This window comes from Bufo gargarizans, chromosome 2 (assembly GCF_014858855.1).
Source record: "Bufo gargarizans isolate SCDJY-AF-19 chromosome 2, ASM1485885v1, whole genome shotgun sequence".
Lineage (NCBI taxonomy): Eukaryota > Metazoa > Chordata > Amphibia > Anura > Bufonidae > Bufo > Bufo gargarizans.
In genome coordinates, this window is record NC_058081.1 from 715,913,654 (window position 1) to 715,929,432 (window position 15,779).

The 15,779-nt window shown below is 47.2% G+C and overlaps 1 protein-coding gene across 2 annotated transcripts in view; it reads left to right on the forward strand.

The window, feature by feature from the left end:
- The window catches only part of LOC122929123 (B-cell receptor CD22-like), a 518,995-nt gene that overhangs the window by 368,780 nt on the left and 134,436 nt on the right, over positions 1-15,779 (forward strand). Inside the window, exons 2-3 of one of the 2 annotated variants that reach the window (XM_044282613.1) lie at positions 4,225-4,302; positions 4,385-4,744. The exons of the other annotated variant lie outside the window; for it this stretch is intronic. Coding sequence (XP_044138548.1) covers positions 4,260-4,302; positions 4,385-4,744 — 403 coding nt within the window. The 5' untranslated portion in view covers positions 4,225-4,259. The remainder of the gene's footprint in view (positions 1-4,224; positions 4,303-4,384; positions 4,745-15,779) is intronic. 2 annotated transcript variants of the gene reach the window in all.

Genomic DNA, 15,779 nt, shown 5'->3' on the forward strand with positions numbered 1-15,779 from the left:
CACGAGGAAATTCAGCTTTGCAGTGAATGAAATTTATCCTGAAATTCGGATCAAAGTCCACTTTCGCTCAACACTATTCATCAGGATAACTGGAATAGGATATTGAGTTAGATCCTCTCTGTATTTGTTTTGGTTGCAGTGTATTTCCCAGATGCATATAGTGCTTAGGGCTAACTTATATCCCTGTAAAGGGGGTTTGATGTGGGAAGGATTAGGGGGGTCTTATGCATGTTATGTGAAAATGTGTTGAGTTTAATCATTTTTGGGAGGGAGTCTGCAGTTTTGTTGTAGAAATTAGTATTTCTCACATCAAAATTCAGAAAGCCTCTTACCTGTATCCTGGAATTGGAAAATGAGGACTCATGTCCTAAAGTGGAAACATTGTGATTTCTAGAGATCGGTGTCTTTTTAGGAAAAAGATTCTTACAAATTGTAAAAGTGAGATTTCCCTAACCCTGGATAATTGGAAATCAAACCTGTATACTGTAGATATATAAAGCTTGAGAAAACTGCATCTCTTAAAGAGTAACTAAACCTTTATATGAAGTTGTCCCTAATAAAACTATTTCCAATATACTTTATTAATCAATTTTCTATTTTATTATACCTGTACTTCCCTAAAGTGCACCATTCCCTGTGTGCTTAAACCACAGATCTCCGTACACCGCTCACAGATCAATGGTGCACGGTCTGGAGTACGGAATACACTTTTTATCAATGGGCAGCAGCAGCGCTGTGAGTACGAGCAGGAGCGCATATTGCTGCTCCTGCCGTGCTCCCCGTGCTCCACTCAGATAATCCTGGCATAGTACATTGCTACATGGGTGCTATTCTAGGAGTTAGTAATCCTCCAGGGAGCATATTGCTGCACCTGCCAATACTCCCCATGCTCCACTCAGCTAATCCTGGCATAGTACATGGGTACCCATGTGCTATGCCAGGAGTTAGTAATCCTCCAGGGAGCATATTGATGCTCCGGCCCGTACTCACAGCGCTGCTGCCGCCCATTGATAAAATGTGTACTCCATGTAATGAACAATTTGAGAAAAAAAAGGAAATGGATCGCACATCCACTGCAAATGCTATGATCTCATCCCTGCATATCTGCAGGAGACAGCACTGAATAGCGATTGTGTACCACCTCCATGCTACATGCTAAATGAGGCATTAGTGTACATTTTGATCAAAAGGCATAAGCCCACTCACCACGTCAAGGTCGCCTCAATGAGTGGGTCCTAACCCAAAATTGGCGCGGCGCTGCACGGCGACCACCAGCGCTGTGGCGCCATCCCGGCCGGCGGCGTGACCCAGTGGCCAAACAGCACCCCTGCTGTCTGACCATGCCAGTACACATGCGCTATTTAGTGCTGTCTCCTGCAGAAATGCAGGGATGAGATCATAGCATTTGCAGTGGATGTGCGATCCATTTCCTTTTTTTTCTCAAATTGTTCATAAAATGTGTACTGTCAGCGGTGTACGGAGGTCTGAGTTTTAAGCACACAAGGAATGGTTCACTTTAGGGAAGTAAAGGTATAATAAAAATTAAAAATGTATTATTAAAGTATATTGAAAATAGTTTTATTAGGGACAACATATTAAAAATTCATATAGAGGTTTAGTTACTCTTTAAAGGGAACCTGCCATCAACTTTAAGCTGACCTCACTGAGGGCAGCATAAAGTAGTGACAGAAATGCTGATGTCAGCCGTGTGTCACTCATCAGCTAAAAGTAAGTGGTTGCGGAGAACCAGCGTCATAATCATTGCAGCCCAGGCCTTGAAAAGAGTCAAATCTACCTGAGAAGAGTCCTGGTTATTCATGAGCTCCTGCTCTCCCCGACCATCTGCTGATGATTGGCAGTTCTCTGCTAGAGAGAGACAGAGAAAACTCGGTATTAGACTGTCAGGCATCAGCTGGTGGGAGGGAGAGCAGGAATTCATGAATGATCAGGACTCTTCTCAGGTGGCCGTGACTCTTTTCCAGGCCCAGTCTGCAATGATTGTGATGTTGGTTCTCGGCAACCGCTTACTTTTAACTTATAAATGACAGAACGCTGAAATCATGTTAGTATGGGCAGCATAAAGTTGATGACAGGTTCCCTTTAAGGCTGAAGGTTTTAATATTTTTTTTCTCCCTCTCCCTTTAGGGTGGGATCATTTTGTGGATTTTTGTGGGTAGATATAACGGAATATGAATAAAAAATGACATGGGGCCTGATTTATCATACCATCACTCCAGAATTCTGGGTTCAAAAAGTTACAAAATGTGGCTTTTGCAACTTTTATGGCTCAATTGCACAAAAGTTGTGCATTTACTCCAGTACTCCAATTTATAAAAAAAATATGGGAGAAAAGTGGGCATGGTTAGCTATGTTAATGATTTTTATTCCATATTTATTACTGAGACTTTATTACTGGACTGACCCCCCTCCCGCTACACGTTTATGTACAAACCGGATTCCCAAAAAGTTGGGACACTAAACAAATTGTGAATAAAAACTGAATGCAATGATGTGGAGATGGTAAATGTCAATATTTTATTTGTAATAGAACGTAGATGACAGATCAAACGTTTAATCCGAGTAAATGTATAATTTTAAAGGACAAATACGTTGATTCAAATTTTCACGGTGTCAACAAATCCCCAAAAAGTTGGGACAAGTAGCAATAAGAGGCTGGAAAAAGTAAATTTGAGCATAACGAAGAGCTGGAAGACCAATTAACACTAATTAGGTCAATTGGCAACATGATTGGGTATAAAAAGAGCTTCTCAGAGTGGCAGTGTCTCTCAGAAGCCAAGATGGGTAGAGGATCACCAATATCAGAAAGGTGTTACCCAGCGAAAAATTGCAAAGACTTTGCATCTATCATCATCAACTGTGCATAACATCATCCGAAGATTCAGAGAATCTGGAACAATCTCTGTGCGTAAGGGTCAAGGTCGTAAAACCATACTGGATGCCCGTGATCTCCGGGCCCTTAAACGACACTGCACCACAAACAGGAATGCTACTGTAAAGGAAATCACAGAATGGGCTCAGGAATACTTCCAGAAACCATTGTCATTGAACACAATCCACCGTGCCATCCGCCGTTGCCAGCTAAAATTCTACAGTGCAAAGAAGAAGCCATTTTTAAGCAAGATCCGCAAGCTCAGGCGTTTTCACTGGGCCAGGGATCATTTAAAATGGAGTGTGGCAAAATGGAAGACTGTTCTGTGGTCAGACGAGTCACGATTCGAAGTTCTTTTTGAAATCTGGGACGCCATGTCATCCGGACCAAAGAGGACAAGGACAACCCAAGTTGTTATTAACGCTCAGTTCAGAAGCCTGCATCTCTGATGATATTGGGTTGCATGAGTGCGTGTGGCATGGGGAGCTTGCATGTCTGGAAAGGCACCATCAATGCAGAAAAATATATTCAGGTTCTAGAACAACATCTGCTCCCATCGAGACATCATCTCTTTCAGGGAAGACCCTGCATTTTTCAACAAGATAATGCCAGACCACATTCTGCATCAGTCACAACATCATGGCTGCGTAGGAGAAGGATCCGGGTACTGAAATGGCCAGTCTGCAGTCCAGATCTTTCACCTATAGAGAACATTTGGCGCATCATAAAGAGGAAGGTGCAACAAAGAAGGCCCAAGACGATGGAACAGTTAGAGGCCTGTATTAGACAAGAATGGGAGAGCATTCCTTTTTCTAAACTTGAGAAACTGGTCTCCTCAGTCCCCAGACGTCTGTTGAGTGTTGTAAGAAGAAGGGGAGATGCCACACAGTGGTGAAAATGGCCTTGTCCCAACTTTTTGGGGATTTGTTGACACCATGAAATTCTGATTCAACATATTTTTCCCTTAAAATGGTACATTTTCTCAGTTTAAACTTTTGTTCCGTGATTTATGTTCTATTCTGAATAAAATATTAGAAGTTGGCACCTCCACATCATTGCATTCAGTTTTTATTCACGATTTGTATAGTGACCCAACTTTTTTGGAATCCGGTTTGTACATACTGTATATTTATTCATCATGATAAATAAAGACATGTAGATAAATATAATGACAGTAACATCACTTTGTGGGTGGGATACAAATGGTGATGTTGTACAGGATAGGATATCTGAATTTACTATAAGGTTCCTACTGCCCCATTCTGCCTTTGTCTTATTGGGATGCACTGGTGTTCATTACTTTTTGTATCTCTTTTACATTCTAAATGTGACAGTTCTTGAATTTAGTCACCAAGAAATCTAATACAGAATGAACGCCGTGAAGCAGATTTATCTTCTCCTCATCTGTCAAGGTAAGTAGTCTCACAATTACATAATAATTCGATATAATGAGATTCTGTGACTCCAGCCTCTTGTCTTGCTGATTGTTTCCAGGCTTCTATCTGGGTTCTGTATGTCAGAGGTGGAAGTTCCCTTATGAAATCACTGCTCTGATCGGCTCCTGTGTGGAGATTCCTTGTACATATCATCCTGCCAGGACCTCAGAGACGTCCCACACTGTGTGGTACTTATACAAGTATATGTCGAGAGAACTAGAGATCCTAAACACCAGGGACTCATCTTCAGTAATGGCAGAATACAGAGACCGGACCTCACTGGTACCAGGAGAGAACAGCTGCACCCTGAGGATAGACCCTGTGAGAGGAGATGATGGAGACAATTATTATTATCCAGGAGACAGAATTCTAGATGCATTCTGGACACAATCTAGAAGAATTCATCTCCGTGTCACAGGTAAATATTAGTGTTGAGCACAAATATTCGAAAAGCAAATTTCTATCTCGAATTCTAACTTCGAGAATTTGCGAATATTTAGTATATAGTGCTATATATTTTTTTACATCTGAAGTCATGATTCCTCCCTGCTTAAGGCCTCTTTCACACTTGCGTTGTCCGTATCCGGCGTGTACTCCACTTGCCGGAATTACTCGCCGGATCCGGAAAAACGCAAGTGTACTGAAAGCATTTGAAGACGGATCCGTCTTCAAAATGCGTTCAGTGTTACTATGGCAGCCAGGACGCTATTAAAGTCCTGGTTGCCATAGTAGGAGCGGGGAGCGGGGGAGCGGTATACTTACAGTCCGCGCGGCTCCCGGGGCGCTCCAGAATGACGTCAGAGCGCCCCATGCGCATGGATGACGTGCCATGCGATCATGTCATCCATGCGCGTGGGGCGCCCTGACGTCACTCTGGAGCGCCCCAGGAGCCGCACGGACGGTAAGTATGCTGCTCCCCCGTTCCCCACTACACTTTACCATGGCTGTCAGGACTTTAGCGTCCCGGCAGCCATGGTAACCATTCAGAAAAACCTAAACGTCGGATCCGGCAATGCGCTGATACAACGTTTAGCTTAAGGCCGGATCCGGATCAATGCTTTTCAATGGGCATTTATTCCGGAGCCGGCCTTGCGGCAAGTCTTCAGGATTTTTGGCCGGAGCAAAAAGCGCAGCATGCTGCGGTATTTTCTCCGGCCAAAAAACGTTCCGTTCCGGAACTGAAGACATCCTGATGCATCCTGAACGGATTTCTCTCCATTCAGAATGCATTAGGATAAAACTGATCAGGATTCTTCCGGCATAGAGCCCCGACGACGGAACTCTATGCCGGAAGAAAAGAACGCAAGTGTGAAAGAGCCCTAAATTGCTTTTGGGCCAATGACTCATTGGCCCAGAAGCAAGAAGCAGGGAGGATTAATGGCGAATATTCAAAAAACTAATATATAGCACTATATTCTATAGTGATATATATATTCGTTTTTGACCCACACCTGTATTGATTGCGTAATATTTGCATATTAAGCGATCATTACCTTACCGGTTTTTGAGTAAAAATAAAATGGATGAAGAATATAACGAATATTCGAATTTGTGAATATTCAACAAATATTCTATAAAATATTCGTGAAATATTGCGAATTTGAATATTGCCCCTGCCGCTTATCACTAGTAAATAGATAAAATAACTGATACCAGGAACCGCTGGAAATCTCCTCACGTGTGTTGTATCATTGTATTCACTAGTCACATAGTCATTTCTATTGGATACTAGCAGAAGGACCCGGATTCGCACGGGTATATTACATTTATTTTATTTTATGTTTCAGTGTGTCGCAAAAAGATATCAACAGTATCCCCATAACAGTGACCTCTACAGTACCCACCCCTTTAACAATGACCTCCACAGTGCCTGCCCCTTTAACAGTGACCTCCACAGTGTCCACTTCTTTAACAGTGATCTAAACAGTGGCCGCCTCTTTAACAGTGCCCACCCCTTTTACAGCGACCTTCACAATGGCCGCCGCTTGAACAATGACCTCTACAGTTCCAGCCCCTTTAACAATGACCTCAACTAAAGCTATAGCCTTTTATTACGGGTTAAATGAGGGATGAAAAAAAATTCAAACCTGGAATATCTACATTCAAGTCTGACCACTTACCTCCAGACTACAACCGTAAAATATTGACAACTGTTTTTTCTATACTTAGAAAGCTAACACATATCACAAGTTTGGATATAGTCATATATTGTGCTTGAGCTAAACTTGATGGTTAATGCATTAAGTAAAGAATGGCAAGAAAAAGATAACTACATTTTCAATGGATTTCAAAGGCTTTTGTCATGAGATGGCCGAGATACAGTAACACTGTGACATCTGTTTTCAGAGTCAATTTTAGCTAAGCTACATCTGTATATTAGCTTTCTAAACATAGAAATTAACTCTTCTCATTAAAGTAAGGCTATATTAAGTAGTTGTCATGGAACCATGAACCAGACGTACAACAGAGATGAGTGGAAATAAGAAGGCTTTATTGGAAATCAAGCCGTAGCAAAAGTCCAAACGGATGGCTAAACCGAAGCAGGGTCTTGCGTAGACAGAGGTCAGGAACCAGGAGGGTGGTCAGACGAAGCCAGGATCAGGAACCAACGGGGTAGTCAGACGAAGCCAGGATCAGGAACCAACGGGGTAGTCAGACGAAGCCAGGATCAGGAACCAACGGGGTAGTCAGACGAGGCCAGGATCAGGAACCAGAAGCAACAGCAGTCTTAGAAGCATGTGAACACAGGAGGACCAAGCAAGGAACTGAAGCCACAGACCTTCTATATATATGAGCTAGGCATCCAGCTCCTCCCAGTGGGAAGGAGAAGCCGCAGGGTGGGAGGCTACAAGAAACCCAGAAACCAAGATGGCCGCCAGCACATGTCAAACGAAGGTAAGACCATGACAGTACCTCCCCCTCAAGGGCCCCTCCTCCGCGGAGTAAGGAACGGTTTCTGAGGGAAGTGTGCGTGGAAGGCTCGGAGCAAAGCAGGAGCATGGACATCTGCGGAGGGAACCCAGGAACGCTCCTCTGGACCATAACCACGCCAATGGACCAAAAACTGCAACCGACCGCGGACCAGGCGTGAGTCCAGGATATTGCTCACCTCATATTCCTCATGATTGCCCACTTGGACCGGACGGGGCCGAGGAACCGAGGAAGTGAAACGATTACACACCAACGGCTTCAACAGGGAGACATGAAACACGTTGGAGATCCGCATGCCAGGAGGAAGCGCAAGGGCATAGGCTACCGGGTTTACCCTGCGAAGCACTCGGAAGGGACCAACAAAGCGAGGCGCCAGCTTGGGAGTGGGCACTCGAAGGTTAAGGTTGCGGGTGGACAACCATACACGGTCTCCGACCTGGTAGGAAGGAGCGGGCGCTCGTCTGCGATCAGCCTGGAGTCTCTGGCGCTGCGCAGAGACCTCAAGGGACCTCTGGATCTGTACCCAAGAAGCACGTAGGACGGAAAGGTGATCCTCCACAGCCGGAGTATCCTGGGGAGAGAATACCTCCGGTAACACGGCAGGTTGTAACCCATAATTGGCCATGAAGGGAGACGTCCCAGAGGAAGAGTTCACCGCCGTGTTCCTGGCAAACTCAGCCCAAGGCAGGAGGTCAACCCAATTGTCTTGGTGATCGGAGACATAGCAACGAAGGAATTGCTCCAAGGCCTGATTAGATCGTTCTGCGGCCCCATTGGACTGAGGGTGGTAGGCCGAGGAGAAAGAGAGATGAATCCCCAACTGGGAGCAAAAGGCGCGCCAGAACCTGGACACAAACTGACTCCCCCGATCCGACACAATCTCCTTGGGCAAACCGTGCAACCGGAAGACCTCCCTGGCGAAAATCGTGGCCAACTCTTGTGCAGAGGGTAACTTCTTGAGAGGAACACAGTGGCACATTTTGGAAAACCGGTCCACAATCATGAGAATGACCGTATGGCCTCGGGATGCAGGGAGGTCCACAATGAAATCTATCCCCAGGTGTGACCATGGGCGCTCCCCGGTGGCTATGGGTTGCAAAAGGCCCAACGGAAGGTGCCGAGGGGACTTACTCTGGGCACAAACGGAGCATGCCGCTACATATGCGGCGATGTCGGAACGTAGAGAAGGCCACCAGAACAGACGTGAAACAGCCCAGGACAGCTGGTTCTTTCCAGGATGCCCCGCGGCCTTGGAGTTATGGTAGGTCCGCAACAACCGAGTGCGCAACTCCTCAGGCACAAAACACCTGCCGTTGGGTCTCCCAGAGGGAGCACCAGATTGAGCCGCCAAAATCTGCTCACCCAGGGGAGAGGTCAGGCTGGTGCGAATGGCGGCCAGGATCTGATTCGGAGGTATGACCGAAGTCGGAATCGACTCCTCCCCGGACAGCTCGGAGTACTGCCGTGATAAGGCATCCGCTCTGATGTTCTTGGAACCGGGTAGGTAGGAGACCACGTAATTAAAACGTGACAAGAACAGAGCCCATCTGGCCTGACGTGGTGTCAATCTCTTGGCCTCAGAAAGGTAGGTCAGATTCTTGTGGTCCGTCAGGATGAGAACCGGAACCACCGAGCCCTCGAGCAAGTGCCTCCATTCTTTAACCACTTAAGGACCACAGGTTTATACCCCCCTAGTGACCAGGCCCTTTTTTACAAATCGGCACTCCACAACTTTAGCGGTTTATTGCTCGGTCATGCAACTTACCACCCAAATGAATTTTACCTCCTTTTCTTCTCACTAATAGAGCTTTCATTTGGTGGTATTTCATTGCCGCTGACATTTTTACTTTTTTTGTTATTAATCGAAATTTAACGATTTTTTTGCAAAAAAATGACATTTTTCACTTTCAGCTGTACAATTTTGCAAAAAAAACGACATCCATATATACATTTTTCGCCAAATTTATTGTTCTACATGTCTTTGATAAAAAAAAAAATGTTTGGGCAAAAAAAAAAATGGTTTGGGTAAAAGTTATAGCATTTGCAAACTATGGTACAAAAATGTGAATTTCCGCTTTTTGAAACAGCTCTGACTTTCTGAGCACCTGTCATGATTCCTGAGGTTCTACAATGCCCAAACAGTAGAAAACCCCCACAAATGACCCCATTTCGGAAAGTAGACACCCTAAGGTATTCGCTGATGGGCATAGTGAGTTCATAGAACTTTTTATTTTTTGTCACAAGTTAACGGAAAATGATGATGATTTTATTTTTTTTATTTTTTCTTACAAAGTCTCATATTCCACTAACTTGCGACAAAAAATAAAAAATTCTAAAAACTTGCCATGCCCCTCACGGAATACCTTGGGGTGTCTTCTTTCCAAAATGGGGTCACTTGTGGCGTAGTTATACTGCCCTGGCAATTTAGGGGCCCAAATGTGTGAGAAGAACTTTGCAATCAAAATGTGTAAAAAATGACCGGTGAAATCCAAAAGGTGCACTTTGGAATATGTGCCCCTTTGCCCACCTTGGCAGCAAAAAAGTGTGACACATCTGGTATCGCCGTACTCAGGAGAAGTTGGGGAATGTGTTTTGGGGTGTCATTTTACATATACCTATGCTGAGTGAGAAAAATATCTTGGTCAAATGCCAACTTTGTATAAAAAAATGGGAAAAGTTGTCTTTTGCCAAGATATTTCTCTCACCCAGCATGGGTATATGTAAAATGGCACCCCAAAACACATTCCCCAACTTCTCCTGAGTACGGCGATACCAGATGTGTCACACTTTTTTGCTGCCAAGGTGGGCAAAGGGGCACATATTCCAAAGTGCACCTTTCAGATTTTGCAGGCCATTTTTTACACATTTTGATTGCAAGGTACTTCTCACACATTTGGGCCCCTAAATTGCCAGGGCAGTATAACTACCCCACAAGTGACCCCATTTTGGAAAGAAGACACCCCAAGGTATTCCGTGAGGGGCATGGCGAGTTCCTAGAATTTTTTATTTTTTGTCACAAGTTAGCGGAAAATGATGATTTTTTATTTTTTTTTATCTTTTTTCCTTACAAAGTCTCATATTCCACTAACTTGCGACAAAAAATAAAAAATTCTAGGAACTCGCCATGCCCCTCACGGAATACCTTGGGGTGTCTTCTTTCCAAAATGGGGTCACTTGTGGCGTAGTTATACTGCCCTGGCAATTTAGGGGCCCAAATGTGTAAGAAGTACCTTGCAATCAAAATGTGTAAAAAATGGCCGGTAAAATCCGAAAGGTGCACTTTGGAATATGCGCCCCTTTGCCCACCTTGGCATCAAAAAAGTGTGACACATCTGGTATCGCCGTACTCAGGAGAAGTTGGGCAATGTGTTTTGGGGTGTCATTTTACATATACCCATGCTGGGTGAGAGAAATATCTTGGCAAAAGACAACTTTTCCCATTTTTTTATACAAAGTTGGCATTTGACCAAGATATTTCTCTCACCCAGCATGGGTATATGTAAAATGACACCCCAAAACACATTGCCAAACTTCTCCTGAGTACGGCGATACCACATGTGTGACACTTTTTTGCAGCCTAGATGCGCAAAGGGGCCCAAATTCCTTTTAGGAGGGCATTTTTAGACATTTGGATCCCAGACTTCTTCTCACACTTTCGGGCCCCTAAAAAGCCAGGGCAGTATAAATACCCCACATGTGACCCCACTTTGGAAAGAAGACACCCCAAGGTATTCAATGAGGGGCATGGCGAGTTCCTAGAATTTTTTTTTTTTTTGCATAAGTTAGCGGATATTGATTTTTTTTTTGTTTTTTTCTCACAAAGTCTCACTTTCCGCTAACTTAGGACAAAAATTTCAATCTTTCATGGACTCAATATGCCCCTCACGGAATACCTTGGGGTGTCTTCTTTCCGAAATGGGGTCACATGTGGGGTATTTATACTGCCCTGGCTTTTTAGGGGCCCTAAAGCGTGAGAAGAAGTCTGGAATATAAATGTCTAAAAATGTTTACGCATTTGGATTCCGTGAGGGGTATGGTGCGTCCTTGTGAGATTTTATTTTTTGACACAAGTTAGTGGAATATGAGACTTAGTAAGAAAAAACAAAAACAAAAACAAACAAAAAATTTCCGCTAACTTGTGCCAAAAAAAATGTCTGAATGGAGCCTTACCAAGGGGGGGGGGGGGGGGGTGATCAATGACAGGGGGGTGATCAATGACAGGGGGGTGATCACCCATATAGACTCCCTGATCACCCCCCCTGTCACTGATCACCCCCCCTGTAAGGCTCCATTCAGACATCCGCATGATTTTTTACGGATCCATGGATACATGGATCGGATCCACAAAACGCATGCGGACGTCTGAATGGAGCCTTACAGGGGGGTTATCAATGACAGGGGGTAATCAGGGTGATCACCCCCTGTCACTGATCACCCCCCCTGTAAGGCTCCATTCAGACATCCGCATGATTTTTTACGGATCCATGGATACATGTATCGGATCCACAGAACGCATGCGGACGTCTGAATGGAGCCTTACAGGGGGGTTATCAATGACAGGGGGTGATCAGGGTAATCAGGGTGATCACCCCCCTGTCACTGATCACCCCCCCTGTAAGGCTCCATTCAGACATCCGCATGATTTTTTACGGATCCATGGATACATGTATCGGATCCACAAAACGCATGCGGACGTCTGAATGGAGCCTTACAGGGGGGTTATCAATGACAGGGGGTGATCAGGGTAATCACCCCCCTGTCACTGATCACCCCCCCTGTAAGGCTCCATTCAGACATCCGCATGATTTTTTACGGATCCATGGATACATGGATCGGATCCACAAAACGCATGCGGACGTCTGAATGGAGCCTTACAGGGGGGTTATCAATGACAGGGGGTGATCAGGGTAATCACCCCCCTGTCACTGATCACCCCCCCTGTAAGGCTCCATTCAGACATCCGCATGATTTTTTACGGATCCATGGATACATGGATCGGATCCACAGAACGCATGCGGACGTCTGAATGGATCCTTACAGGGGGGTTATCAATGACAGGGGGTGATCAGGGTAATCAGGGTGATCACCCCCCTGTCACTGATCACCCCCCCTGTAAGGCTCCAATCAGACATGCGCATGATTTTTTACGGATCCATGGATACATGGATCGGATCCACAAAACGCATGCGGACGTCTGAATGGAGCCTTACAGGGGAGTGATCAATGACAGGGGGTGATCAGGGAGTGTATATGGGTGATCACCCGCCTGTCATTGATCACCCCCCTGTAAGGCTCCATTCAGACGTCCGTATGCTTTTTGCGGATCTGATCCATGTATCCGTGGATCCGTAAAAATCATACGGACGTCTGAACGGAGCCTGACAGGGGGGTGATCAATGACAGGGCGGTGATCAATGACGGGGGTGATCAGGGAGTTTATATGGGGTGATCATGGGTGATCAGGGGTTTATAAGGGGTTAATAAGTGACGGGGGGGGGGGTGTAGTGTGGTGTTTGGTGCGACTGTACTGACCTACCTGAGTCCTCTGGTGGTCGATCCTAACAAAAGGGACCACCAGAGGACCAGGTAGGAGGTATATTAGACGCTGTTATGAAAACAGCGTCTAATATACCTGTTAGGGGTTAAAAAATTCGGATCTCCAGCCTGCCAGCGAGCGATCGCCGCTGGCAGGCTGGAGATCCACTCGCTTACCTTCCGTTCCTGTGAGCGCGCGCGCCTGTGTGCGCGCGTTCACAGGAAATCTCGCGTCTCGCGAGATGACGCCTATTGGCGTTAGTGTGACCTGGGAGCGCCGCAGCATTGACGCCTTTCGGCGTTAGTGTGACGGGAGGAGGTTAAGGGCCTGCACGATGGCCAATAACTCCCTGTCACCAATCTGATAGTTGCACTCCGCGGAAGACAGTTTCCGGGAGTAAAACCCACAGGGAAGCAGAGGACCCTCTGGTGTTCTACGCTGAGACAGAAGGGCGCCTACTCCCGTCTCAGACGCGTCCACCTCGAGGACAAAGGGCAACCCAGGGTTGGGATGCGACAGAATCGGAGCCGACACAAAGGCGGACTTTAGAGCCTCAAAAGCTCGGATGGCCTCGAGCGGCCAGACCTGGAAATTACTGCCCTTCCTGGTCAGATCCGTGAGAGGCTTGGCTAGCATGGAAAAGTCCCTGATGAACTTCCGATAATAATTGGCGAAGCCCAAAAAGCGCTGCAGGCACGGAGACCACTGGGCTGGGGCCACTGTAAGACAGCCGAAACCTTCTCAGGATCCATGGAGAACCCCTCAGCGGAAATGATGTAACCTAAGAAGGTTACCTGGGATCGGTGAAATTCGCATTTCTCAAGCTTACCGAACAGCCTGTTCTCTCGTAACCGCTGCAACACTCGTCTGACATCCATAATGTGGGCCTCCATGGATTCAGAATATACCAAGATGTCATCCAAATAGACCACCACACACTGCTGCAACAGGTCACGGAAAACATCGTTGATGAATTCCTGGAAGACTGCGGGCGCATTGCACAACCCAAAGGGCATAACCAAGGATTCATAATGACCGGTCCTGGTGTTAAACGCGGTCTTCCACTCATCGCCCGCCTTGATCCTTACCAGGTTATATGCCGCCCTCAGGTCGAGTTTGGTAAAGACCGTGGCCCCTTTGAGGCGATCGAACAGCTCGGAAATCAAGGGTATCGGGTAAGCGTTTTTAATCGTGATGCGATTGAGACCCCTGTAATCGATGCAAGGCCTCAACTCACCGCCCTTCTTTTTCACAAAGAAAAATCCAGCCCCTGCCGGGGACGAGGATTTGCGAATGTGTCCGCGTGAAAGCGCCTCCCTCACGTACTCCTCCATGGCCTCATTCTCCGCTACCGACAGTGGATAGACTTTGCCACGAGGAGGAACGGCACCGGATTGTAACTCTATGGCACAATCGTATGGGCGGTGCGGAGGTAGGGCAACCGCGCGCACCTTATCGAATACATCCCGGTACTCTTCGTATTCAGGAGGCAACAGAGAGTCCGAGGAAGTACACAGCAACTTGACAGGCCCATGGATGCAACTAACCCCACACTGCGGTGACCACGAGAGGATCTCGACCGATCTCCAATCGAAAGTCGGATTATGCTTCTGGAGCCAGGGGTACCCCAAGACCACCGAGTAGTGTGGAGACGAAATAACCTGGAGACAGACCGACTCTCTGTGAACGGCACCAATGGCTATCCCCACTGGAAGGGTCTCATGAGTCACGTGTGGCGGCAGAAGGGGTCTGCCGTCTATCGCCTCAAGAGCCAGTGGGGAACCTCGAAGCTGCAGAGGAATGGAATTGGCGGCAACGAACACTCTATCAATGAACAAACCACCAGCACCAGAGTCCACCAACGCCTGGGTCGTCACCGAGCCCCCGACCCAGGAGAGGACAACCGTGATCAGTGGTTTGTCAACACGGGAAACCGGGGACGAGGAGACTCCACCCAAGATCTGCCCCCGACAGGACCTCAGGTGCGAGCGTTCTCCCGGACGGTTCGGACATGCCAACCGAAAATGCCCACCGAGACCACAGTACATGCATCGGCCCTCGCGTCTCCGGAGTGCCCTCTCCCCCTCGGACAGGCGAGCAAACCCCCGCTGCATGGGTTCACCCCCAGACAAGTCATCCCCAGGAGGCGTGGGAGGAGAGGGAGGCACGGGTGGGACAGCAAACGTAGGCGCCAATCTGTTAGGAGACCTCCGCAGGCTCTCCTTAAAGGAAGGTCTCTCCCTGAGTCTGGTGTCAATCAAAATCAGGAAAGAAATAAGGGACTCGAGCTCCACTGGTAGGTCCTTAGCTGCAACCTCATCCTTCAAGGCATCCGAGAGACCATGAGAGAAAGCAGCGACCAGAGCCTCATTATTCCAGCCCACCTCTGCTGCCAGGGTACGAAACTCAATGGCGTATTCAGCTACGGATCGTGAACCCTGTCTGATGGACATAAGGAGCTTCGCAGCAGAGGCAGCACGAGCCGGCACATCGAATACCTTCCGAAGAGAAGCAACAAAACCGGAAAACTCGGCAACCACCGGATTGTTGTTCTCCCATAAAGGGCTGGCCCAGGCCAAGGCCTTGTCCGAGAGCAGCGAGATCAAGAAGCCCACCTTTGATCTCTCAGTAGGAAAGGCATGTGGCAGCAACTCGAAATAAATGCCCACCTGGTTAAGGAAACCTCGGCACTGAGTTGGCTCTCCCCCAAAGCGCTGTGGAAGGGGGGCAGAACCGGTCATACCCCGAGACACCGCAGGCGCAGCAACAGGTGTCGGGGTAGACTCTGGCGCAACAACCGGGGCGGCAGTAGGAGCGGGCCCAGGAGCGACAACCGACCCATCGGCAACGGAAGCGAAATGAGCCGTGCGTTCAAGCAGGGTTTGCAACGCCACAGCGAACCGACCCAACAGGTGATCCTGCTGATCAAGTCTGGCAACCAGCGTAGTTAGCGAGGATGGCCCTGTACCGTCAGAATTCATGGCTT